The following is a 25,907-nucleotide window of genomic DNA, read 5'->3' on the forward strand; positions in this document are numbered from 1 at the left end:
ATTAAACAGATATCCAGTCTTCATATAGATTAGCTATACATTTTTGCAGCTTCCCTGCCAGCTCTGACATAAATCCATTACACAAGTTTCAGGTTACTGACTTCATGCCTACAAACTTCCAGTTACTTGTAAACAAGCTAAAACACTTGACCAACATTCCAAAATTTTGCAAAAGTAACAGTCAACTGATCTAATACCAAATTAAACAGAAATTCTAATAATACGAATGAGGCATCAAGTTTCTATAGTGATTACCAGCTTCCAGAGGACATGTTTCCCATGCAGTAAATGAAACAGTCACCTGGTACACGCTATTCAAGATTCAGGTACTTTATGCCTGACAAAATTGGGCAGAATCATAGAATAGCTCAAGTTGGAAGGGACCTGACCCATATGGATCACAGAGTCCAACTCCCTGCTTGTTTGGAGACTACCTAAGACTAAACCATTTGACTAAGAGCATAATCCAGGCACTTCTTGAACTTGGACAGGCTTGGGGTTATGACCACTTCCCCAGGGAGCCTGTTCCAGTGATCAACCAGTCTCTCAGTGAAGAGTCTTTTCCCAGAATTTTCCCTGACACAGCTTCATTCATAGAATCAGAATGGTTTGGGTTGGAAGGGATCTTAAAAATCACCTAGTTCCAAATCCTCTGCCATGGACAGGGACAGCTTTCACTAGACCAGGTTTCTCAGAGCCCTATCCAACATGGCCTTGAACACTTCCAGGGACAGGGCATCCACAGCTGCTCTGGGTAACCTGTTCCAGTGCCTCACTACCTTCATAGCGAAGAATTTCTGGCTACTATCTAAGCTAAATAGACCCTTTTTCAGTTTAAAGCCATTACCCCTTGTACTGTCACTACATGTCCTTGTGATTCCACTTCCTCGTGTCCTATCGCTGATCACCAGAGAGAGATCAGCAACTCCTTCCCCCACTGCCTCCATGATAGACTGCTATCCAACTAGTCATGTGAATATTTTCTTATTTTAGCAGAAAAAATGCATATTGATTTTTGCCTCCTTTTATGTTCTCTCTGTTCCTTTTTCTTTCCTGTAAAATAATGTAAGCTTTTCTGCAAAAACGTATCTGAATGTATCCTACTATGTAGTGAAGGCTAGAGACCGGTTTGTCTTTAAAGTATTTAAAACCAACATCTTGTTTATCATCGGGTTTTTCATATTTTGGAAGTGGGCAGAAAGATACCAAAAAACATTGTCATTATTACTGCTGACACTGAAGAGCAAAGATACTCCTGCAAAGACATACCTAGTCTCTATAAAAGAGTGACTACACAGAAACAGATGGCAAGTATGCCACAAAAATCTTTAACATCTCATTATGGAGCAAATGAAATTCTGTTGTACATTGTCACAGACAAACAGCAGCAATATGTCAATCATGTTAGCCCTCTCATGTCATATTTATCAAAGTAGAACAAGTTACAGTGACAACACATATAACTTCAAGCATTCAGAAACCCATGAAGAAACTATGTAATCTCAATTACCATGGAGATGAAGCTAGAAATGTTTATTGATATATACTGAAATTTGAATATATAAGTCACGAAAATGACTTGAATACGCTGTTTTGCTTAAATCCAGGCAGAAATAGAGCTCCAGAAAAGGAGGGCTTCCATTTATCTCACTGTTTGCAGACTTACAGATTCAGTCCTAGAGATCTAACTACAGCAAGACAACGGTCAACATAAGGTAAGTGCTTCCCCCGCTGCTGGGTTCCCATGAGCAACTCTGTCATCCAGGAATACTAGCCAGATTGGCAAACAAGACCCATAAACACACCTATACTTCCCTGCAGCACAGGCTACAATATTCACTTGAAAAATATGGCTTTTAATAGCTTTCAAATTTCTTTTGCATTTTTCGCACATTATTATCATGAAATTGTTATTTACATAAGCTTTTCTAGTTCCCTAGTCAGTCTTCCAGTTGCCCTTAATTGCCAATGTCTACAGACCCTCAGAATTTTGCATTTACTGTCCTTTCTTCTCATGTCATGCAATGAACAGTCTACTTTTCTCATTGACTAAAATATTCCTGCTTGCTTCTGAGTTATAAATGGAAGAGGCACTTCCCAATTGTCTTCCTGGATCTGCATGCTGTGCAATACTGCATGCTAGCATTAGCTGCAATCCTTGCAAATACTGGATTAACTTCATTTTACACCAGAGATTAAGAAAAACCCGATTGTGGCCCCTTACAGCTCCAAGAAAAACTCTCAAGGTTTTAAGATAAAGCATTATGGTTCTGCACGGTTTTAAACACTACTATGTGTTGTTACTATTAAAGGTTGTTACATAAATGTGTAGTTATTATTATTAACTAAAAGTGTTGTTTTATATACTCTTCACACCTCCAAAACATATTCCAAACCGTCAATATGCTACAGTGTCTAAATAACAACATCTGAACCCATCAACTCCTCCCTTCAATTGTGTTATTTAGGATCACTCCGCATATCGGTGCTCCCACTGGAAACTAAAAATCTGTCTTAACACAAAACAAGGAGAACATCTAGAAGTAGCTTGCCTGTTCAAGGCAGGGGACCATTTTTCAGCTTCTATATACAAATGCCTTTTAGCTTTTAAAAAACAGGCAATATTTTCATCTATTCAGGTTTCTTTCTGCCCTAGTAATAGTGCACTACAAAATTTTCAGTTGGAACAATAGATATATTACTTGAAACTAAACTGTTTTAAGCACATTACAGTCACTTAAGAGATACTTTGAAATTAATTAGGACTATTTTAAAAAAGAAGAGGATATTCAAGGTTTAAATCGAGAAAAGCCTTTCACTTAAGTTGTTAGTATTTGTGATGCAGTCACTAGTTAACATATGGATCTGCAGCTCAAATGAGTCATTAATTTCACTGCGGAAATGCTGTTGATGCATCTACCAGTCAAATACAATGTTAACTTGTTCCTCTGCCATTAGAGTGAGCAATTGAACATTTCACTCCTGAGTGGTTCTTTGGCTTAAGAGTCATACTCTGAAATTGAAAATTGCTTGCTGCAACAAAATACACTTCTCAAAAGAACCAGAAAACATTCAAATTCATTAGTCTGAAAGCACCCCCAGATACCTCAAAATAAAAAAAAAAGCTGCTCTGCTGGGACAGTAGGGAGTTTGAAGCTGAAATACAACATTCAAACAATTACATGCATCTTATGGAGATACCCGAGGAAAATCTTCCATCAAAAAGAACACTACTCATTATTTCCCTACATCCTTAAACATTACTTTTTTTTTTTTCATTAGAAACTTCAGGTACTCACAACATATGAGCTCTAAGCTACTGCAAATAATTCTGAAATAGATAATGACCCACCTCATTCAAGACAGATTGATCTCCAAAGTAACTCGAGTTTTTCAAATTCTAGTATAATTTAACAGACAGATGGATCTCAGTAAATTTTGGGGAAGGTAGATTACCTCTACATTCTATAATAATTAATTTCAGGTATAGAGATTAAAGAGGCAAATAAAAGCTCCCTAATAAAAATCAAAACAAATATCTAATTCTCAGTCTCCTAGAAAATCTGGAATAGGTGCAAGCAAGCCCCTGCAAGCTGATTCCATTGCACTCTAAGAGAGCAAGGGGTAAGGCAAAATAGATGTGAAGGTCAGACATATTAGTGCCTAACTTGTGGATGCTAGTATATGCTGCCCAGACAGGTCCCAAAAGATATAAGGTACACAGAGCAGACAAAAAGAAAGCTAAAAAGAGCAAGAAATAATGCAAACTAACATGGAAAAATATATATTTTAAGCCGAGAGCAGCAAACCAAATTAGAGTTGGGTGTATTCTTCTTTCTTTAGACTACAGAAGAAACAAAGGAAACAGAAGCTTTCCAAAACAAGCAAAAGCAGATACAAGCTTCAAGGTGCCTCCTTCCAGCTTCTCCATGGACTAACTCTCTAACAGAAAGTGTGATGGGAATTACTTGATGGCACACAGAAAGTAAGTCACCTTTCCAGAATTAATGTAAGTAAAAATAGTTACCTATGAATTCTAAGGTCACAATAACCTCTTAGTAGCCCAGAAAGGCAACTGAAATAAGCAATAGTCTTTATTGTCATGTTAACATAGAGTGAAAAAGAATTCACAGCTCTCACTCACCATTTGCAATCAAACTGAAAAGCTTTTTCTCCCTTTTTAAAATATATAAACTTTCTTATTACGTAATTATATATATATATATAGCTAGATACATACTATGATTAGATAATACAAACATTTTATATACATATATATATATATATACACACATAAATAAAGTTTATCCTTGAAGGTTTCAGACAGAAAAACACTGATTTGAGCATCAGAAGGAAGGTACCAGTAATCAGACAAAACATTCAGCACAGCAAATCAGGGAATTTAATTCTGTAATTGTATTCCCTTCACAAGATAGATTTAAGCATATACCAATTCATAAAATATAAATGGGTACATTTAATTAAGCTTATAATTAATTCTAAAATAGACTTCCTTGAGGATTCTCAAATAAGACTTGAACTAAAACACTATCTAGTTAGTACTCCACAGATAAGTACCTTGATACACTTTTCTTCAGAAGATAATTAGCATGTTAATAATCTTTAGGCTTTAAAATATATTTTAAAAGTATCAACCTTTTCCACTATGATGAGGTCTCCAACTTGTATGTCTGAACTCTTAACTTGCACTTTACCTTAAAAAAAAAGAAGAAATGTAATTAACTTAGGCAGACATTAATAACAAATAAGAATATAAATCCCAGAATGCACTAATTATTTGAATATGGTATTGTTTGGTGAAAATGTTACAATTTTTACAAAACAGATTTTTGCTGAACACGTTAATAAATAGATTTCATCTGCTTGAATAAATAACTCACTGGTTAAAAAATTCTACTTTTGTAAGCAATTAGGTATTGTAGAAGTATTAGAGGAAAAACAAATGTATGGGAGATGCTCAAGTTTGACCTATAGTATCAGTAATACAGTTATAAATTGGAAACAGCAATCTTTCACATCACCTACTAAACAGCACTTCTGTGTCTGACAAGTCAAGAGTTGTTAAGCTTACAGTCATGGAGCAGTCTCACATGCATGAATTGTTATTCACAGCCCAGTTATCAACAGGTTATCATCAGTTCTTGACCACTAAAGTTCCTGATGTAATTGGCACCACCTGACACTTATTGGTAATTATAATAGAAAAGAGGTAAATTTCTCTGAAGTCAAAAGAAATGCCTGAAGATTTAATTTCAAAAAACTAAAATTTCAAAAGCTGATTTTTTTATTCTCTAAAGCAGCCCATTCAGTAACTGCTGTGAACAACTCATTCAAAAATCTACACAGCACATTTTCCAATTTAATTTCTATATGTTCTGTAGGGTATTAATATTTGTAAGACTGTAAAGTTTTAACATTTTTATTTGACAGACTGAAAAACCGAGACAGAGAGGTTAAGCAACTGCCCAAAGTATGTTATTGTTGATCTCATCAGAATTCAGGAGTTCTAATCCCAAGTCCTTGCCACAGTTCCAGAATAAAGTTGCTTCTCTGAGTTAAAAACAACCAAGACCCAAAAAACCCTCAGTATATAAACACATGCATATTTACATAGCCTGATGACCTGAAACACATCCCCACAAGTATGATCCTTTCTCAACAGAAACTATCATGATTTCCATCAGCAGGTGTGTGATCAGCAGGTATGTCAAAATATGGTAAAGTGGTAGAGGTCTAAATGAAAATCAAACTGAATGAATTAAAACAGAAAACCCACAAAAGCACAGAAGGAGCAGCAATCAGCTTGAAGTTTAATCAAAAATACCACAAGTAGTAGATTTGTCAATGCACCATCATCTCTCAAAGTTATACTAAGTATCAAAAAAACACCTAAGTTAGGCTACAAATCCATGAGCCCTCTTCATCACAGCTCTCAATAAAGACAGATCAGGTAGTTAACCTCAAAGAATTCCATAAACTTACATGTATGTTAATTAAAAGGTAGTAAGATTCATAATATGAGGAATTTTTTTCAGTACTTGCTCTTTAAAATTGCATTTCATGCCAAAGTAAGGTATTTTACGTTTAATTCAGTCAATAATAAATGTATTCCTATGATATACAGCTAATATTTAATACACTTTCCATGACATTTGCACTTGTAAAATGTGCAATGTCACGAAAATCACAATTTTTGTTTACCCTGTATGCAAAGTTACTTCTGAAAGCCAGACTTTGCTATTGATAGTGACCTTTTACACTAGTTGCCAAAAACACTTTCCCTCCTCTGCTCTCAAATATAAAACAAATTATGTCTTCATTCAACATTTGTGAGAGTAAAGGGGGTAGCAGAAGACTACAGAAGGTATATAAAACTGTAGCAAGAACATCAGCAGTAATCTACAAGAGTTTCAAGATACACTGACACTAAGTTAATTTCCATAGGTATCAAATTTTAATTTTTTTTAAATTTAAAGTAACTTAATACTAAAATTCAACCACTAAAAGAATAGTCTGATATAAAATCAACATATTTCCCCTGCTTAACTGCACAAGGTTGTGAATTCTCCTTATTCTCAAGTTTTGACTAGCAGTGAATAGCATATAAAGAAATACTGTAATGTTTACTTTGCTTTCTAAGTCTGTTGGCTTTACTAAAAGGATAGCATTTCTTATATTGTTTTCCATTCTTCCCCTAATAATTTTCATTAGTTTAATCAATCCACTGATTATAATAATAACAACAACAAAAATCCTAGTATGAGCTGTGCCAAGTCTCAGATAATACACCACCTATACAGTCGTGTAGGAGCAAAACCATTCAGAGCTACTCATCAAATGCAACTATTAGCAATTTTATCAACTAAAATAATCCAATTTTCCATGGTCACGTTCTAACAGCATCTACAGTAAAGATCAAAAGACACTAAACCTCAGAGGACAAGAGTAGGTAGAACATTCGTTTGCAACATGATGTAGTGCAGACATGAAGCAAAGACTCAGGGTGTCAAGTATACCAACAGGAACCCACACTGCACCTTTGTTTGTACTTAGTCTAGCAATTCCAGGAATTTCACATTATGAATTGAAAAGTTTCCTTATTAGACTGTTTTCCAGGTGGCTTAGTAAAACAGCACAGAATGCTGTCTTTATTAGACACTAACATGTTTTGTTAAGAGCATCCTGTGCATCCTCACGCACAAGGAAGTGGCCTGTGACATACAAGACAATTCTACAATGAGTTTGAATGGCAGGACATATTCCATTAAAAACTAAATGGCAAAATGTGGTAGTAATTAAAAAAGTGGCTTAAAATTCTGAAAACTCAACACATAACACTTTCTTTTAGACTAGCAAAAATAAGGCTCATAAGATACCATTTCAGAGAACATTAAAATAATGCAATACTACATCTTAGTGAAGCTGCATTTGGAGAAATAAGACATTGAATGTTATTCACTGCATAAATTATTTTTGCAAACTATTTTTTCTCTAAAAACATCTCTGTAGCAAAACACACTTCACCATCTGTGCAATTACCAATAAAAAGTCCAAAGCTGTCAGAAGTGGCTGCGCATCCAGACTTTATAGTCCACTGAGGCGCAAGGCTTTCGCCTACAGCAACATATAGAATTATGCAGAACTGGAACACTGAAATGTGTCTGTAGTAATTCATTATGTTCTCAAGATAAAGCTGTTTCAATGAACTGCAATGATCTGAGAAACTAATAAATACCTCATATGTGCTAACAAGTACTTCACACAAAAAATTAAGAAATGAAGTAAACAAAATGTGGCTATAAAATATACTTCTTGTTATTAATAAAGTCTCTCCACTACACGAGTGTCACTCATGAAAGAACAGCCACTTCTGAAAACAGGATTTTCAAATTATTTTTAAGTTGCTATTACATCTTACCCATGATACTTTAAATACTGTCTGAAGTACTGCCGGTGGAGTTGGTAATACAGCTTGTGTCTAACCCTAAAATACAAAACTCTTGAAAGACACTAGTAAAGTAGAGAAACATATGAAAGTTTCGCCTGGTATCTATTAGCCTAAATTGTCAGCATAATTACAGTACACATGATATAACGGGGAGCTGGAGGAGGAGCGAGCAGGCAGGCAGTGAGGGGTAGCTTAAAGCTACAGCAAGTCCAGGGTGAGGATGCTGAGCTTTCAGAGCAAGTGCTGTCCTTAGGTCCTTCTTTCAAACTCTATCGTATATAGAACTCAGATTAGTCTTTAATTACCAGTGTAAAAACTCTAGAGAGATCCTGTGATCTGTCTTCTCTTGTGAAGGTGAAATGAACAACCTTCATTCCTTCTTATCCAATCTCCTCAATGGTGCAAAAATGTGGAAGAACAGCCCCCTTGACTTTTCCTCTCTTTTGGCCTCCATTTCAAATTCTTTCTTACGTTAAAATTTCAAGTACTGTTTCTGTTGTTGCTACTGCTCCTCTAATCAGTTAGATCAAGTTGATACAATTCTTTAAAAACATATCTGTTCCAAATGGTCTGAATACCAGGAATTAAGTCATCAGGAGTCTGAAATATGGCAAGCAATAAAGATGTAATGTTGTACTTTTAGATTCAGATATAATGGGTTTTTTTTTAATGAACTGGCTTTTTAAAAAGCAGGACAACCTGTTCTTGGAGAGCTGAAGTTCTAAAAAAAATTGAAAATAATAATAATAATTTAAAAAAATATTCAAATCACTGTAGCTCTTCAAAAGAGTCTTCTCAATTCTCGAATTTGAAAGGAAACACAGTAGCTTTCATACATCTTTCTCTTGCATAGCAGTTATTGATATTTTCTCAATTTCACAGTTTTAAATATATGCTTTCACCTTCATGCCTTAACATCCTTTACGAATACTGCAAAGACATAAGTCTTTCACATTTGAAGCCTGGATGGAATTATTTCATTAAACTCATCTCTCCTGTCATTCAATTTTTCTTTTGCTTTGCAAACTGCAAAGTGAGAGTTCTGCAGCATGTTAAAAATCTTGAGATAAAGTGACAGATGCAGGCCACTTCTGCCTCTTCCGCCACTTGTTGTTAAGACTATTATAGTTAGTTGTTTTCTTCTTGATCTTTTTTATTTCTTAGAAACTTCCGTAACACTGCACAGAGAAACCTAACTATGAAAGGCTCAGGGCAGGACTGCCAACTTCAAGAATGGGAAGGGAAAAAAATTGTTTTACAATTTTATTAGCCAATTGGCTCTTCACAGGTTAATGAAAGAGATAGCCTATTCATAAATAATAGCTTATAATAGCCTATTCATAAACTTGAGGTGATTCCTCTGCAGAGTAGCAGAGTCTTTTCAGAGGCACTTAGCTGGTCATACCTAAGTACAGGAGACAAGAAACTGTCCCAAATGTATAATGGTTCCTTAAGAAAGCAAAACAGAAGTCCTCCCAAACCTGCATTCATAGGTCTAAAATTTTTTCCATTGCAGTTTCTGCTCTACAAAAGGATAGAGAGGTGAACCACTCTGAAGCAGAAAAAGGCAATTAAATTCACGGAATCTTCAACAGTCAGGTAATTTCAATTCTATAGGCAAATATTCTTCTTCCCTCCAAGTTAAACTTGCATGCTGACTGGAAACTACCTATTAACAATCTGTAGACTTTGATATGTAGAAAAGGAAAGTAGATTTTGCAGCAAGCATCTCAGTAAGATTAAAACAGCAGAATGCATCATATACACCTTAAGATATTTGGTACCACAACCAAGTATACGAGGGAAAAGAATCACATGACAGAGATGGACAGGGGTGCACTTCATTTATTTGCTCACTAAAAAAATTCAATGCATTTACTGATTTGCATGTTTCATCACTTGCCATAAAGGCTTGAAAAATCAGAAACTATTCAAACTTCACATGTAGCAGTCCACCTACTTGACAAATGTAAAGTTATACATAGCAAATTCACCAAGGGGTGACTGAGCTTTTCCATGTTACATGAAAAATAGAGAACTGCACAATACTGGATATCTCATGGATCAGAATTAGTCTATGGATATTAATCTGGCCAGTTGCTGTTCGAGTATAAATAAGTAACATTTAATTGAGATGTCCCATTCTCCCTTGATTTCCTAATCAGAACAGTTCATTATTATAAAAAAAAAAAAGTTAAGACTTACTGATTAGAACAAACATATATTCAAGTTCTCCAATTACTAAAAAGAAATGCTATGTCTTCAAGAGTCACTAATGTGAACCCCTTTATCTTCAAAAGCTGGTACTTCTTACACTAGCAACATGCAAGTCGTAAGTCAGCATTTACATGTTTTACCTGTTCAGCGTTTCCCACAGCCAAGAAAGACTCCAAGAGAAAGTTAACTCTGTTAGGTAGTGACAGACTTCCCAATTTTCATCTACTGCAACTCTGTATAAGAAGATTTTAGCCTACAAATCAGCCTACCCACACTATATTTACTCAAGTACCTAATCACAATTCAGATCCCGCTAACTTCTATTGCGACAAATACGTTTATTTCCCTTTAGTAAACACAATCTTGCAAAACAACTAACTGGAGGTGATTAAACTAAGGGTAACACTTAATCTTGTTAATTTAAAGTTTTCCTACTGTCCAATTTGAACAAGGGCAACCTGCTTAACCTCTCTATGTCAGTTTCTCTTTGAAATGGAAAAAAAGAACAGGTTCAAATCAAAGACTGTAAAACCTACACAAGCCATAAAATCACTAGGAAAAAAAAAAGATGTTAGTATAAAGTGCAGTTCCACTCTGAAAAGTGACTCTTCAGAGTGGCATCAATTTTCAGGCTTTTAATTAAATCAGTATCAAGTTTGTTCATTCACAAGTAACAAAGTCTTCTTTCTCCAAACCACTAACCTGTAGGTTAGTATAGTAAGCCTAACCAAATTTTTCCACATGAAGAATATTACTAATATTAAAAGTTAGGTAATTATACTGAAAGTCATTTATAAATATAGTTAATGGAAGCATAGTATTTGACTTCCTTAATTTGCACATAAATACCTAAATCCTCTACAAAATTGTAGTCTAATTTTATCACAGTAAGAAATCCCAGGTTTTGTCTCAAAATGGTATCTTTCAGTTTCAGAATGCCTTATTATGAAAGAATCCTATTTTAAGAAAAAGGTGCAGTCACCTATTCATGATTTTATATATAGGTTTGTGGCAATGTGTAGTACAACTGAATTTTAAGTGGTGACAGCAATAACGTTTTCACTCAAAACTGGATACAACTCAAAACACTGCTAGTTCAAGGATCACAAATCATTGTCAACATGGGTTTCAAAGTTCATTAAAAAAAAGAGTCATAACTGATTTCTCCTTTTAATAATTTCTACAAAGAAATTAATAAAATTAATTTCTTGATTCTGCATGATCAAGTAGATTTCAAATTATATGCAAAAATTGAATCAATATTTTTGATACTGAAAATGATTCACAATACATCTTCCTCTTCTCAAACATGAATTTATCCACCAAATTTGAAAGGTTCTAGTGAATTTTAATTAGCTTAATTATTTACTGATCCCTTATTTACTAAATACACCTGATACATAGTTGACAATGTTGTTGAGTTACTGTTCAACACAAATTTCAGAAGAGAACTGCACTTTGAAGTAAAGGTGCTAAACAGTAGAATTCTTCAAAAATATATACAATTATATACATACACCTTTCTTTCACAAACAACAAAATATTTATAAAACTTCTTAAAAATATCAAGCTTAACAACCATATTCATCTAAGGGAAATCACACACTTTATTTAGGTGAGTATCAGTTTCATTCTGAATACTGATGCTTGAGACATTTCTTTGAACTGAAAGTCTGCAAATGTACATATAAGAAAAAGGTGAGATATTTTAAGGATTTACACAAATGGTTTGCTAACCTCGTACTGTCAGCTTGCTGTATAACTGTGAGTTCATTTCTTTGTCTCTTTTGTAACGTCGAAATTCATCAACAGCTTCCCGCACCACCGTGACTGTCAAAACGAATCCCTGTTAAAGATACAAATATGAATTTTCAGTGTTAGAACAGAAACAGACAAGTATGAACACTATGCAGAGTAAAAACGTGTGTTTAGAATATTTACTTATTTTTAATTTGGATGTGTTTTCTTCCATTTGTTAAAAATAATATCTTTGTTTACTCCAGGAAAAAAAATATCATACTTGCACATTGTACGAATATAATTAGAGTAACTACATCTCCCAAATACACATAATTAAGATAGTATTTTGAAATGTAAAAAACGAAAAAGGTTTGGATGAGTTAAAGACAGCCTTTATAAGTTCAATAAGCATATTTCCCTATCTCCCACAAATTTTAGGGCCTTACCAAAAACATTTAAAAAGCCTCCAGTTCTAATGTTGAAAAATTGCCTTTTTCCTAAACAGACAGAAAAAGATAAATGGGTGGCTAGTTTATTTTGCCACCTTAAATCAAGTTACTTGGCAATACATCACAAACATTGACAAAGAAAAAGGGGGTTTGTTCTGAAAAACTAAGTATCTAAATGTTTTGGCTGCTCCTTTCACAGGACAGCGCCACTACAGCTTCTGCTGAAGCGTACAAAGTGCTTCACTCAACTATGATGAACTCTGGTCACAAAGGATGGTAAGTTAAAAAGAATACAGAAGAGTTCAGGGATAAGCACATAACTTTCCTCTCGCCCTCTCTAAACCTTCTCAGTTCGTGTCTCCTGCCTTAGACTGAGCACTTCAGTTTTTCTTTATCCGAGAAAGAGAACTAAAATTTTCAATAGTACAGTGATCTTAGCATTATTTTAAGTAAGATGGCTAAAAAAATTCAAATATTGATAAATCCACCAACAGATAAGGTTCTAGATTATCTATATAGCTTTAGACACAAACCGATACTTTACAGAAGAAAATTTATGCCATTAGACTTTTCTTGCAGAAGTCCAACAGTATGCCAACCTTACCCTAACCTCCCAGCAATATGAAAGGAGTGAAGGCGTAGAGCTTTCCTAAAGGAATGTTGACTAAAATCCTCCTGGGGATTTTAGGGCTGTTATACAGTTCCAGACCAAAGTTCCAAGGCTTACTCTGTTGTGACCTTATAGTCAAACACTTCTTGTTTGTTGAGGTTTCTGTTAGGTACAAATTGCATTACAACTATACAGAAAGCAAAAGAGCCCATGTAAAATGCGTTCCTTTTCACTCCTAGGGCATAAATGAACGAGCAGTCGGATTTTCCCCTCTTCCAGCAGCAGCATTTTCACATGCTTTGTCAGTATAGATATTCTAGCAGCATAAAAAAAGGGCACTCCTGAAGCACCTCAAATGTATTATTAGCCATTTGCACATATCTTGTTAACTAGACATTAACCAAAACACAGAATGCAAGGTGCTAACTGGAAAAATTTCCCCTGGTAGTCTCTGTACCTTGCTGAGCAGCTGAGTACAGCTGACCATGACTACGAGGAACAATTTTAGAAAGAAACCTCCCTTTTTGCTCATTTGCTCAAAGGAACTTGATACTCTTCCAAAGGAGAGCTGAAGTTGTGAAGCCAATCTTACAAAAGAAACCTGTCATACTTCTTTAACTGTACGCAGGTAAATATCTTTAGCATACTGCTTACAATCATACTTGTATGCTTTACAACCCTTGTATGCTTGAGTCGAAATGAGAAGTGCATTCCCTACTATGCAAATGACAACGAATTAGCAAAATAGTCTTGTTTTAAGAACTTCAGAGTTTGATCTAAGTGTATCATGTCTGCTGTAAAAGCTGTTGAAATAAAAAAACCCCAAAACAAATAAACCAAAGACAAGAAAACCCTAACAAAACCGAAACAACCCACAAAACCCACGTACACCATCAAAAAAACCAAAACTCTACTAGCAATAGTCAGCTTCTACTCATCTGGTTTTAAGTATCAGGGCAAACAATTTTCCTTTAAAATCTTGAGAAAAAATACAAGTCACAGCTGCTCCTCTGATTATTACTGAAGATTTATCAGCAGTTACATGCTCTTCAAAGAAAACCAAAGTAATCTGTTAAGCAACAAAAGCAGCCCAATGGGCCTTAAATGTTTTATATTTTCACAGATACTGAGCTATATTCAATCTGAAGGTTGATCATTAGTAGAAATGCTATTGAAGTAGAAACAAGTGAGTTTAGCAAAAAGTGGCACCACTAGCATTGAGATATTGGTATTTTCAAACTGTATGTGAAAACTGGGGAACATAATTCAAAATATCCTTGAATAAGACAAGCATTTTTTTTCCTTACTACCCCACTGATGTACAGAGCTTTACACAGTACTTCACTGTGAAGAGAGTAACTTCCAGACAAAGCTGACTTCTGCTTTTTCTTACTGTGTCAGTGACAAAGACCTTTGTAAATATCCATTTGAAATCCCACTGCTGAACAAGCTTTCTGTCTTGAAAGTGTTTTTTTGTTGGAGCAGAAGCAAAAAGTTGTCTGGAAAGAGGTATGAAGAACACCCAGGACAGTCTCTCCATTTATCCATACTTAAAAGGACACATGTTACAACAATTAAAACAATGAAATCAATCCAGAATATTTACTCTATTGACTTGTTAAGAACGACCTTTACTCAAGCAGTCAGCATGTCAACGTTCCCTTGAATACCACTGAGAATAAATGCTACTGAAAAATACCTTTTTTTTATAAGTTTAGAACATAAGGCATTTGTTCCTCCTGCCTTTAAACCTGGTATGGAGGGACCAGGAAGAAGATGAAATAGAAGGTAATGATCTGGTTACCAATGAGAAAAGAATTCCAAATCATGGAAATACAGCTGGCAGACTACAAAAAAGGTCTCCTCTGAATACATTTTTTCAAACCTTAGGAAACCTGAGTCCGAAACCAGCGGTTTGAACATTTTCCCAAGAAAATACTGCAGAGGGCTCAATAACAAAAAGACATATCAAAAGAAAGCCAGTGTAACTGGCAGGGTGGTGATCATTTAGTAAAAGCGTGTTTAATTAGTAACTCAAAGACATTATTTCCTCCTGTTTTATTCATGGTTTAAAATATTTCATCTCAATTTTTGCAAGAAAAGGTTGTGATAAAAATTGGTACAGAAGGAATGCAAAAAATTCATGCTCACAATTCTGACCTAGTCTGAAAGCATGAAATAGTGAACAAATAATGATAAACTGAAAGCAATTAACACAAAAATTACCTATGTTATCCATTAAGTTTCTCTAGTAGCTGGAGTTTTTTTCTCTTTTTTTTTTTGCTTGTTTTTTTGTTTGTTTGGGGGTTTTTTTTGTTGTAGTTGTTTTGTTTTGGGTTTTTTTGGGGGGCTTTGTGTTGTTTTTGTTTGTTTGTTTGTTTGCAGGGGTTGGGTTTATTTGTTTGGTTTTGTTGGGGTTTTGTTTGGTTGGTTGGTTTTTTGTTTTGTGGTTTTTTTTTTAAAACTCCCAAGTGACCAGCAGCCAGAACGGAGCACTACTTGCTCACACTAGATGGTTAAAAAACGACCTCCAGTCAGTGGGGCAGGAGAGTGGTAGGCAAGGGGAAGGGAAGGTTATCAAACAACAGCTTCTGGAGTATCTGATGTAAAATACCATCATTTCAAATAAGCACTTTACTTCTGTTATGTTCGTTGATCAATGCAGTTTTCCAGTTGCAAATTTATGAAATGTACATAGACATGAACCTTTCATCTGAAATTAAAAAAAACCCAAAACTTCTAGTTAACAGTATTTTTCTGTTTACCAGAGGAGCCCAGTACGTGTACAGGTAGCCTATTTTCAGTGCTGGTACAAACTGTGAGCAGGACACGACGAGGAAGTAGAGATTCAAGAAAAACTTGAACTGTTCATATAAAACCTAAAATGAAAAAGAAAAATAGATAAATGCTCTAAAATTTGTACCCACAATATACATAAAATACATTTTTTCATGATAGTAGACATAAAACCATTATATGTCATGTTATTATAGATGCCAATATTATAGTGCCTATATAGCATAATATGTTATATATCATCACACACTACTATATGCACTATGCTATTTTAGTATAGTATTGTTATTTTCGTTGAGAGAAAATACTGTGATATTATTGCCTCTTTTCACTCTGAAAAAACAATTTGCTACTTTTTGGGTATTTTGAAAACTGGACTATGTATCAAGATCACTTTGCAAATATTTACTTAAAATTTTAACAGTAAACATAATTTCATATTTGCATTAATTTGTATTTGCAGAAGCATCTTGCAATAATTTTACATCCACAATAGTTACCTTTATGTTTATTAGTCAAAAGGTTTTGAAAATTTTCTATTTTATATAGTATCAATAAAAAAAAAGCAAAATAAGTTTGTATCTGAACTTCCACTGCTTACAAAAGGAGCTAAAACTTCTTTTCCTAAAAATACAGCATTAAATCTTAATTTTTCCTAAGGTAGCAATACTTAAATTCTCTTTTATCTGTTTTACAACATCTTTTTGTCTTGAAATTTTCATATCCTGGCCTTAAATAAAAGTAATATCTAAAAAAAAAAAATTACCGGCATAAAAAAATCAGAAACCATTTACAAAAATATTATCCTAGTCTTTGGCATTTGAACCTTCTATAGAGTAACAAAACTGAGTAGGCTGTACCATGCTGCTTTGCATCACTGTGAGAATACCCTAAAGCTTCATCCCTGTCTGCAGCACATACAGAAAATAATGTACATGAACTCCTCATCACTTTTATCGGCAGCATTCCCTCAGCACGCTCTCTCCTCAACACAGCCACTGAAGTTTCTCCTCTTGCAGGAGTGGAAGCTCTAAAACTCATGTGCTTCTTTCTGAAGTCCTTTGGTTCTCAAAGGGACAAAAGCTGCCATCAAGTCAGAGGCACTCCTATATTACCATTTCCCAGTTATTCTTAAAAATAGTGAAACTATTTAATGTTCAAGAATAAATGTTGTTTAGGAAAATAAAATGAACCCTACAGAAAACACCCAGTGAGTAAAGGTAAGCAGCACTGCTCTCTTTCCACATGGTTATTCTGTGGAAATCTCAGTTTCTATAGGAAGACAAGCTTTTTACAAAAACAACAGTTTAAGTTTTCAGAAAGTGTAAACTACAAAAAGTTTGTAACAGAATCACATGGGCTTTTGAAGTAATTTAGAAATGCTCAAATGCTCAGCATTAAATTTCTCAAAAGATTATTTTGCAAAAAATATAGGTACATAAGGATATTTCTAAATAAACTGAAGGTTTGGTCTAAACTCAAAGGTAATTGTCCAAGTTTTAAGTGAAGTCACAATAAAGTCACCACAGAATACATTGTCCCATATTCCAAAGGAACGACAGATGCAGGGAATCCTTTGGTAATTAAAAGCGCCACTTCAGCAAGTACACGTTCTCAAGACTGCTTTACTTGTAATTACAGTGCTAAGGACATTATTCATTTTATAGAATTTTGTATCTTCAAAGACTTCACATATTTCTTTAGTAAGCCAGGGTAACATGGCACCTCCAGCAGGATTAAGAGAAGTGGCTACTGAACTTGGAACGTTGAGACTAGAGAAAACAGATAATCAATTATTTCAAAGATATTCAAAATAGATCAAAAAGCCACATTTAAAGACTTTCTCCAGCTTTTAATCTCACAATTCAGTTAATATTACAATGACTTCTGCACAAAAATGGAAGTTATTTTACTGGTATTTATTGTTCTTACAAGTCCAACATTATTACTCAATTATGGAAAAACCTATGCACTAGGAAACAATATTCAAGAAACTCCATTTTGAAGTGTCTTTCTGGCAGGCATAACAAAGTAGTAGTACCTCAAAATCACCAGTTTCTTGCAAGAGTGCTATATTACTGTTCACCTAAAGACTACCTAAACAGCCTCTAAGATTTTTTCAAGAGTGTGGAACCCTTTTCACAATTTACCAACAAAACTGTAAAGCTAAAAAAGTCACATCTGAAGTTGCAGGAAGGGTCAAAGCATTCTTCCAAAATGAAACTAATTCAGACTGAACCTGTACCTTATGCTAATACTCATGAAGTTCATGCACTCATTTCTAGCAGTATGTTTAACTGTTTACAAACACTTGATACACCAGGTCAAAAAAAAGTCCACAGAGTACTTTGGGAGGTGCAGATCAGGAAGAGCACCCATCTCGCAGAAGGTGGGAGTTAAAAAAACACCTTCCTACACATCTTCCTGGCAGACCACTGACAGTCCATTCAATACAAAGCTAAGCACTTCAGTCTAGTTAAGCAAATTGAGAAGTCTCCACCTACATAAAACTAATAAAACTACTGCTTTGAAGTTCAGGAGAGGTATCTTCAAAACCTTCCCTTCACAGAAGATAATTTTAATGGAAATTCTCAAAAAATTCATAGGCAGGTGTATCGAGATACATATGAAATCATAAACAGAATCTTAACTGACTGGTGTAAAGGCAGCAGCAGAAAGTATTTTGTATAAATATCTAGAAATTAAATGACAATTTGGAAATATTACAGCTCTTTTAGCCAGTAAGTGAAATTCTGTTAATCTAAACATTATTTTAAGTTTGTATTTGGACATGAAATCATTGAATATTACCCATTGCCAGATGCAATGTTAAAAAAAGATATGAGAAAACTTCACATTATGAAAAGGTAAACCAGAGTAGATCACTGGAGTCAATATTTATGACTTAGTTATATTTATTGGTTTGGAACCAATAAAATGATGTTTCCTACAAATTACTTTTAGTAGAAAACATGAAAAGAGATAGCTAGAATACACAGTATTCTAATCAATGAAAAGTCTTAACTTATATCTAAAATTAAAATTAGAAAACATTTAATTTTCACCAACTATTGGGCTTTATATTTAGGATGTCACTTAATTCTGAAGTTAGTACTGAGTTTTTAAATACTACCACCAAATTAAAAGGCTGATTCTGCCTATACTGTAAAAGTAAGATTTTTAAAAGATAAAAAAAGGACAAACATGCTCTCTCAACAGGGAATTTCAAACCATGGCTGATCCCTATAGGAAACATGAATCTAGTTTAGGATTTGTAATCTACACTGCAGATTTCTAGTCACAATAATCAATGGCTTACTATATGCTTAATGAATGTTGTGACCTTTAGGAAAGCATACGTGGTTTAACCAATTTCAGTGTATTTAATAATTTAAACTTCGGAAGAAAACATTTGCTTTGTCCAATAATGATGAGAATATTTTATCCACATGTGATAAGTCACATTTTATTTCTCTGACAGGAGATCAGTCTTAATTACAAGGGCATTAATTTTTTTTTTCTAATAAAGAAATGTGTTAGAAAACACCTGTCAGTCTTTGGACCAAAGAGGCCAGAAGAATAGAATCAATACTCTTATAAACCAGTATGATCACTTAAATAAAAAATTTAAGACAAAGTATGTCTGTATTTAAATGTACAAAACATTCAGTTTCTAGAACAAGACACAGGACTCTTGGGTTTTATTAATAAAAGTATGAGTAAAAGAGTAATAGTAAATTATAATATCACAGCAGCATACATTTTTAGGTTTTAACTACTGAAGTTCCAAAAGATGCCTTTGCTGTTACTATATTTCAATATAATGTTACTATATTTCATTATAATTTCATTATAAGTTTTTTTAAAAGTATGAACTGGACAAACTGTAATGTCTCTTGTCTTCATATACACTGTGAATATTACAGGCAAAAAGTTGAAATTAAGGAGTAATATGGCTTCTTAGGAAAAAGTGAAAAAAATGTCAACTTTCCACTCCTCAACAAAAGTATTTCCTGGAAAATTGCACTCAAAATGAAAGGACCTCGCTGTTTTTAAAACTGCAATAACAAATTCAACTCTGAAAAGCACCAAACTAGGCCTACTTGTCTTATAAATTGAAGAGGCTAGTTGTTTTTGTCCTTTAAGGAATTGCCCATTTCAGAATACATTATTTATTATGCTTTCAATGGCAAGGAGTATGAGAAAATATCCATGGGACTAAACTGCAATTTTCGACTCCTCTCAATTTAAGTCAGTGCTTTGCATGTAGAAATGCTTCTTCTTTAAAAAAGGATTACAAATCTAATGATGAATAGAAAAGTGCAAGGAAACCCGCCTCAAATTTCTAAAGCTTCACTGAATTCCAACCACTCAATCATACACACTTGCAATTTAGTAAATATCCTTTTGAAAACAGAACAATTTAATGAAAAAGCAACCTTGCTCTCAACTGTCAACTTTAATTGAAGACATTGAGATAAATATAAATATATAATATAAATATAGTATAAATAAAAAAAGAAAAAGAACAACTTGGGCAAATAAAATTATGTTTTTGCAGAATAGTCAAAAAACACTATAGAACATACAGTCATCCCATCGCCAAAAAATGTTTAATAGCCTTACCCCAGGTATAAAGGTAAAGATGTTGTACTTTTGATTTTTTATGGCATTTTTGGGGTATTTTTCTTCACACTTTTCAGGACACCCAAGCCACACTGTGCGAGCCTTCAGCTCTTTCTTTCTTCGGCAAAAGCTTATGAGCCAGTCAGAACAACTGAAAAGAAAGACAACTGTTTATTTTAAAACTAAAAATTTACTATAATATATAATACAAGTACCATTTTGAAACCTGGAACCCCTAAAGGCAAATACCTATTAAAAACAGGCTTAAAAATATTTGCCACATCTAAATAAGCAAGCATGATGTTCTAATACTTAGGGTAATTACACAGTACTCATTAAGACACATACATATATAAACATTTGTACATTCCTTATAGAAAATCCTAATACAATATTCACAAATTTCACTACACCCTGCCCAGACACAGTATCAAAAAATTCTGGTTAATAAGACTGCATTAGCAGTCACTAAATTCCCCAACCATTAAATGACTCGGCCATCATACCTTACAGTCCTTTGGCTAAACTCTTTATCTGATACTCAGATTATACTATGCTTATGACTGAAGAGGAAACAAGGCTTCCATTAGATAAAGTTCAAAAAATTGCAACAGTTTTGTATACAATTACCACATAATTTGTAATTCGTAAATAATTTGTAAAATCTTGTAATAATAATTTCTAAATTTTTGTTTTCTCCATACCACTGCTAATGCCACAGTCAAATATCCAACCAAAAAAACTCCAACCCAAAAACAAACAAACAAAAAAACCCCAAAACCCAAACCCACTATGTAAATACATATTGCACAATGACGTGCAAATGGTGAACTTCAGTTCATGGAAAAAAGGAAGAGCATCCTTGCCTAACCAGTTTACAAATCTACTGAAGAGGATTTAAACTATGAACAATGAATTAGAGAAGAGCTCAGAGCAACCTTTAAACAACTGCAATTTGGACAAGGACACGGGAATGATGGGATGAGATCACAGCCAGGAAGAACAAAAGGCCGGCAAATGGAATGATGCCTCTGAGGCTCAGCAGACTATTTACTAACAGCCATGAAACAAGGAACAAATATGGATGTGACTCAACTCATGTAATATTATCAGCTTAAGACTTGCTAGGACTATCCATAGGGGCAGAAAGACTACTCACAGACCATTTGCAAAGAAAAGTGGGTTTGCTGTACACTGTATGTACTTGGTTTACCATGCCATATGTTAAAGGAGAATTTATCTGCATTTGTTAACACAGTGGGGAGGTGCCTCAGTCATGCTGGGAGTCTGTTTTAGGCAAGGGAATCAGGAAGACTGAGCAGACAGGCCTTCCGTGAGCACCTACTGCAGCTGTAGAACAGATTGAACTGTTCACAGCAGATTTCAGCTACGTCAGTCAATGAAGCTGAAGTGACAATTTCTAGTGAGGTTTTTGAATATACTGGCAATATTTTTGATGCAGGAAAAAGAAGTCAACCATTAGGAAACTTCTATAAATTGTATTCAAGCCAACAGAAAGAATTTTGTTGAGAACAAGTGGGAAAAATTGCAATCCAATCACCTCAGCACTGTTTCCTAGATTAATTCTGTATAATCAACCTATTTACATGTATTTCTATACACCTGAAAGAAAACAGAAGCCATAGCCAACACTGACATCTCAAATGGAACTACTTTCACTCTGAGAAGCAGTAGTGCATCTGGTTCATGTCATCTCTTGACTCCTGGTGGCTTTGAGCACCCTGACCTAGTTAAAATTGTCCCTGCTAAAGGCTGGGGAGATTGGACTAGATGATCTTTAAAGGTCCTTTTCAACGAAAATCATTCTATGAATCTATGTTCCTAATAAAATTTAACTCTCAAGACATTTATCATAAAGAAAGTTAAGTAACATATTCTTGGAACTGATAGAGCTGGAAAAATCATAACTGCAGAGTAGCTTGTGTAAAACCAAAGTAATTGCAGTGAAGGTACACAAAGCTTTATTCAGAACTTACTGGGTAATTTACTACCGAATATTTCATTTTTCAGACAACAAGAAAACTAGAACAGACAGGGGTACATGCAAAGAGGAGATCAGAATTCAATGCTGTCTTGACAGATGACAAAAACTATCTGGAAGTGATAGAACACAGTTAAACAGGGACAAGCACAACATAGTTCATTTACAAGGAAATAATCAACTACAGATATACAGAACTGGGAAATAGTAGGTAGCAGCTCAAAAGAGAAGGACTCAGTTATTGCATGAGAATGAAATACATGTGCAAAAAAGGGCATGTATCTGTTCAGCATGGACAGACATACTTTTAGCAAGTCATGAACATATTCCTTTCTCTCAATCCACTGCTAGCATGATCTCAGCTGGCTTACAATACCATCCTGAATACCAGATTTCAACAAACAGGCCTATTGGTAAAACAGAGACCACACAGAAGAGCAAGAAAACAATTACAGGTCTAGAAAGCAGGCCAGGCTGACTACTAGATACACCAAAAGAAACAGAGCTGTTCACAGAAGGCTGAGTGTGGACCTAATATAGTTTCAAGTACGTAAGAACCAGCTGCAAAGAGAAGAGGGACAATTATTCTCTAGGTCTGCCATTATTAAGTAATGACAGACTTCAACTGTGGCAAATCAATAAGCAGGGTAGTCATAACATGGACACATACTGAGTAAACTCTTAATGACAAGGGTGGAGGAAACACTCAGAGAGGCTGGAATTGCTACTACTGAGAACAGATCTGGTAAGATCAGACGTTAAGTGATAGGTATAATTCATCCTGTGCAGGCAAGGAATCAACTGGATAACCTCTTAAGGTCCTTTCCTAGTCTGTTTATTCACAATTATAGAATCATGCTACACACAACTATCGCAGGGAAAGGCAGGCTGATAGTTAGCTGACATTGCCACAATCCCAATTCAAATGTTCTTATCTGTAGTCTACGTTATCCCATGCTTATTACAAAGTAATTTTGCCAAAGAATGGAATTCAAAAGTTGTAGGTTCTTTCTAAAGAGAATCAGAAGTTATGCAATAATAAAAGCATTCAAAGCAACAATCATTTTGTTACGGAAATGCCACTACATCAATACTCACAAGCTGACATTTAAAACACTTAAATTTTAAATGCTGGATTCGTAAGATTTCCTCCCTGAAACTTTCACTATGGGATAGACATCAATTTGGTTTCATCCTACATAAACATGCATTTCATTTTGTTACAAATAGGAGCCCATTCATCAACTTTTCCCAAATCACTTTACACAGCGACAAAGAATTACTTAATCACAAAAATTCTAACAGTGTTCGCTCAACATTCAAAATTCAGCCCAGTTATTTAGTAACACACAAATCAGAAAAATCAAGTTATCTTGACCATTACTTAAATTTGTCTTTAAAGCAAAATGAACTGCAGTCTTTCTATGTCATGGTTCCACAAACAGTTTACTGGCTGTGAACCTACACTTCTGCTGCCAAAATGGCCTTCCCCCATAACAAAGGTGTGGATTCTTGCTCCTTCCCTTATGCTGGCACAAATACTCACACAAATGCATGGGAAAACCAGGCCAGCAAATTGATCCAGCTGTAAACTAATGCAGAATAAAAGGGGACTATTTTCACTTAGATCCATCGCTGATCTTTAAAAAACTGTAATAGTAGTTGAAACAATGCAGCTTATGTACTCGCAGCAGAAGGTGGAACGATTCCACTCAGTGCCAACTTGGTTACACTTGATAAAACTGCTCATGGCATTAAAGCTTTAAACTTTTTAGTTTCCAGGGCAAGGGTGTGGAGACACGAAAGAGATAGATTAGATGTATATTAAAAAAATGTAACAAGGAAAATAGTTTTTTCCTGAGGAAAGTGAATAAGCAAGACAGCTTCTATCTACAATCCCATAGACAGAAATTCCCTGACAGCCTTTGAAATGATGAATTGTTTAAATCAGTTTTTGACTTTAAACTGTAAACAGACTTTACATTTGATTAGGCACAGTGCCTTTTGTGGAATCATTTCCTCAGATATTGCTAAAATTAAACATTCAACTAAAGTGACATAATTATACTGTCGTCCTTGACATGGAATCTCCCCTTCTTGAAACTACCTTTTTTACTACAGATCAAGAGATGCCATAATGACCACTAGTTTAGCAAATGTCAAAAAGTACAGACACAAGAGTGATGCCTGACTGGGAAACAACTGAGATACCTTTGATAAAAGGGATTTGACTGACACAGAGCTAACAACACAAGTCCTCAGATGCGAGACAACTGCAGATGATGATAATATTACAGGTTATGCCCAAATCAGTATTTTCATGGTTCAGATGAGCTTTACTACCTTAAAAGTAAAAATCAGTTAGATTCTGCCACTTACAGTCTTAGCAGTAATTAATGCTATTTTACAGGAAGAATCAGAGGTGGACATGCTCACCTCAGAAATCCTAATCTGTTTACTTTAGTTCAGATTTTTAACAACAATGAAGTCGACCCAATATTTTTGAAACTCAAGATTATCAACTTCCAACAACAAATACCTAATCTGTTCTTCTAATTAACATTCCCCAATACAGAAAATATTTTTGTGCAAGGGTACAGACCCTTTATTGGGCTTTTGTACCCAGTAAATTTATATGATAAATCAGAGTAGCATTCTCTGAGCTTCAAAGGGCCTAAAACCATAATGTAAGATGTCACACAGTCAAGACACACTTCAGATTTTACCGAACTCTTTTGTAAAACCACATCTTACACTAAGGATCCAGCAATTAAAAAGAAAAATATATAAATCACATCCTTATTTACTGATTTAAGTTTGTATTTCAAATGCCCTTGACCAGAAAATTCAACATATGCAAAGAAAGCTTTTACCTTAAGTCAGGTGTAAGCTGTGTTGTCTATATCAATACAACAGATTGCATATATGAAAAATATAGTAATTTATAAAAGAAATTCAAGGTACATCTATTAAATGGTTTTTTACTACCCTGCTTCCTAATGTACTTTTTTTAATTTGAGGGAACAATAAGCAGTCTTCATATTAGTAACCAACGCCACATTTAAATTAAAAAACAAACAAGCAAAAAACCAGCCAAAAAACCCCAAACAAGCCCCAAAACCAAAAACCCCACCAACAAACCAAAAGCTGGAGTAATTGTTAAATAAGAACCCTTAACTTTTTCATAAATAGAGCATATCTCTCAAAGTCAAAAGCTAAAGTAAAAGTCTCAACTGACTCTGCAGCTCTAATAATAAAGGGTTTTTTTATTTTCTCTTTTCATTACTTTTATCCTACAAGCTTAACTGCCAGTATCTTTCACAAAACAGCACTTTCATCAGAATGGGAAGATAATATAAAAGCTCTATATTGCCTGCAAGGGTCAGCTTTTCCTTATTAGGTTTTAAGTAGTAGAAACTAGTTCTGCAAAGAAAACATACTGTAATTATTGTACTCAACAGGTAGCTTCAGTAATCAGGCCAAAAGCAACACAGTGGT

The 25,907-nt window shown here is 34.6% G+C and overlaps 1 protein-coding gene across 4 annotated transcripts in view; it reads right to left on the reverse strand.

The window, feature by feature from the left end:
• Nucleotides 1–25,907, reverse strand: part of ATP9B (ATPase phospholipid transporting 9B (putative)) — a 157,079-nt gene that overhangs the window by 111,861 nt on the left and 19,311 nt on the right. For all 4 annotated transcript variants that reach the window (XM_018081662.3, XM_018081664.3, XM_018081663.3 and 1 more), the window contains exons 3-6: nucleotides 20,408–20,558; nucleotides 15,751–15,864; nucleotides 11,924–12,032; nucleotides 4,657–4,715 (exon numbers count right to left, since the gene is read on the reverse strand). In XM_018081662.3, the coding sequence (XP_017937151.3) occupies nucleotides 4,657–4,715; nucleotides 11,924–12,032; nucleotides 15,751–15,864; nucleotides 20,408–20,558 (433 nt within the window). The remainder of the gene's footprint in view (nucleotides 1–4,656; nucleotides 4,716–11,923; nucleotides 12,033–15,750; nucleotides 15,865–20,407; nucleotides 20,559–25,907) is intronic.

The sequence above is a fragment of the Manacus vitellinus genome, unplaced genomic scaffold, assembly GCF_001715985.3.
Source record: "Manacus vitellinus isolate BGI_N305 unplaced genomic scaffold, ASM171598v3 scaffold_55_pilon, whole genome shotgun sequence".
NCBI classification, from domain to species: Eukaryota; Metazoa; Chordata; class Aves; order Passeriformes; family Pipridae; genus Manacus; species Manacus vitellinus.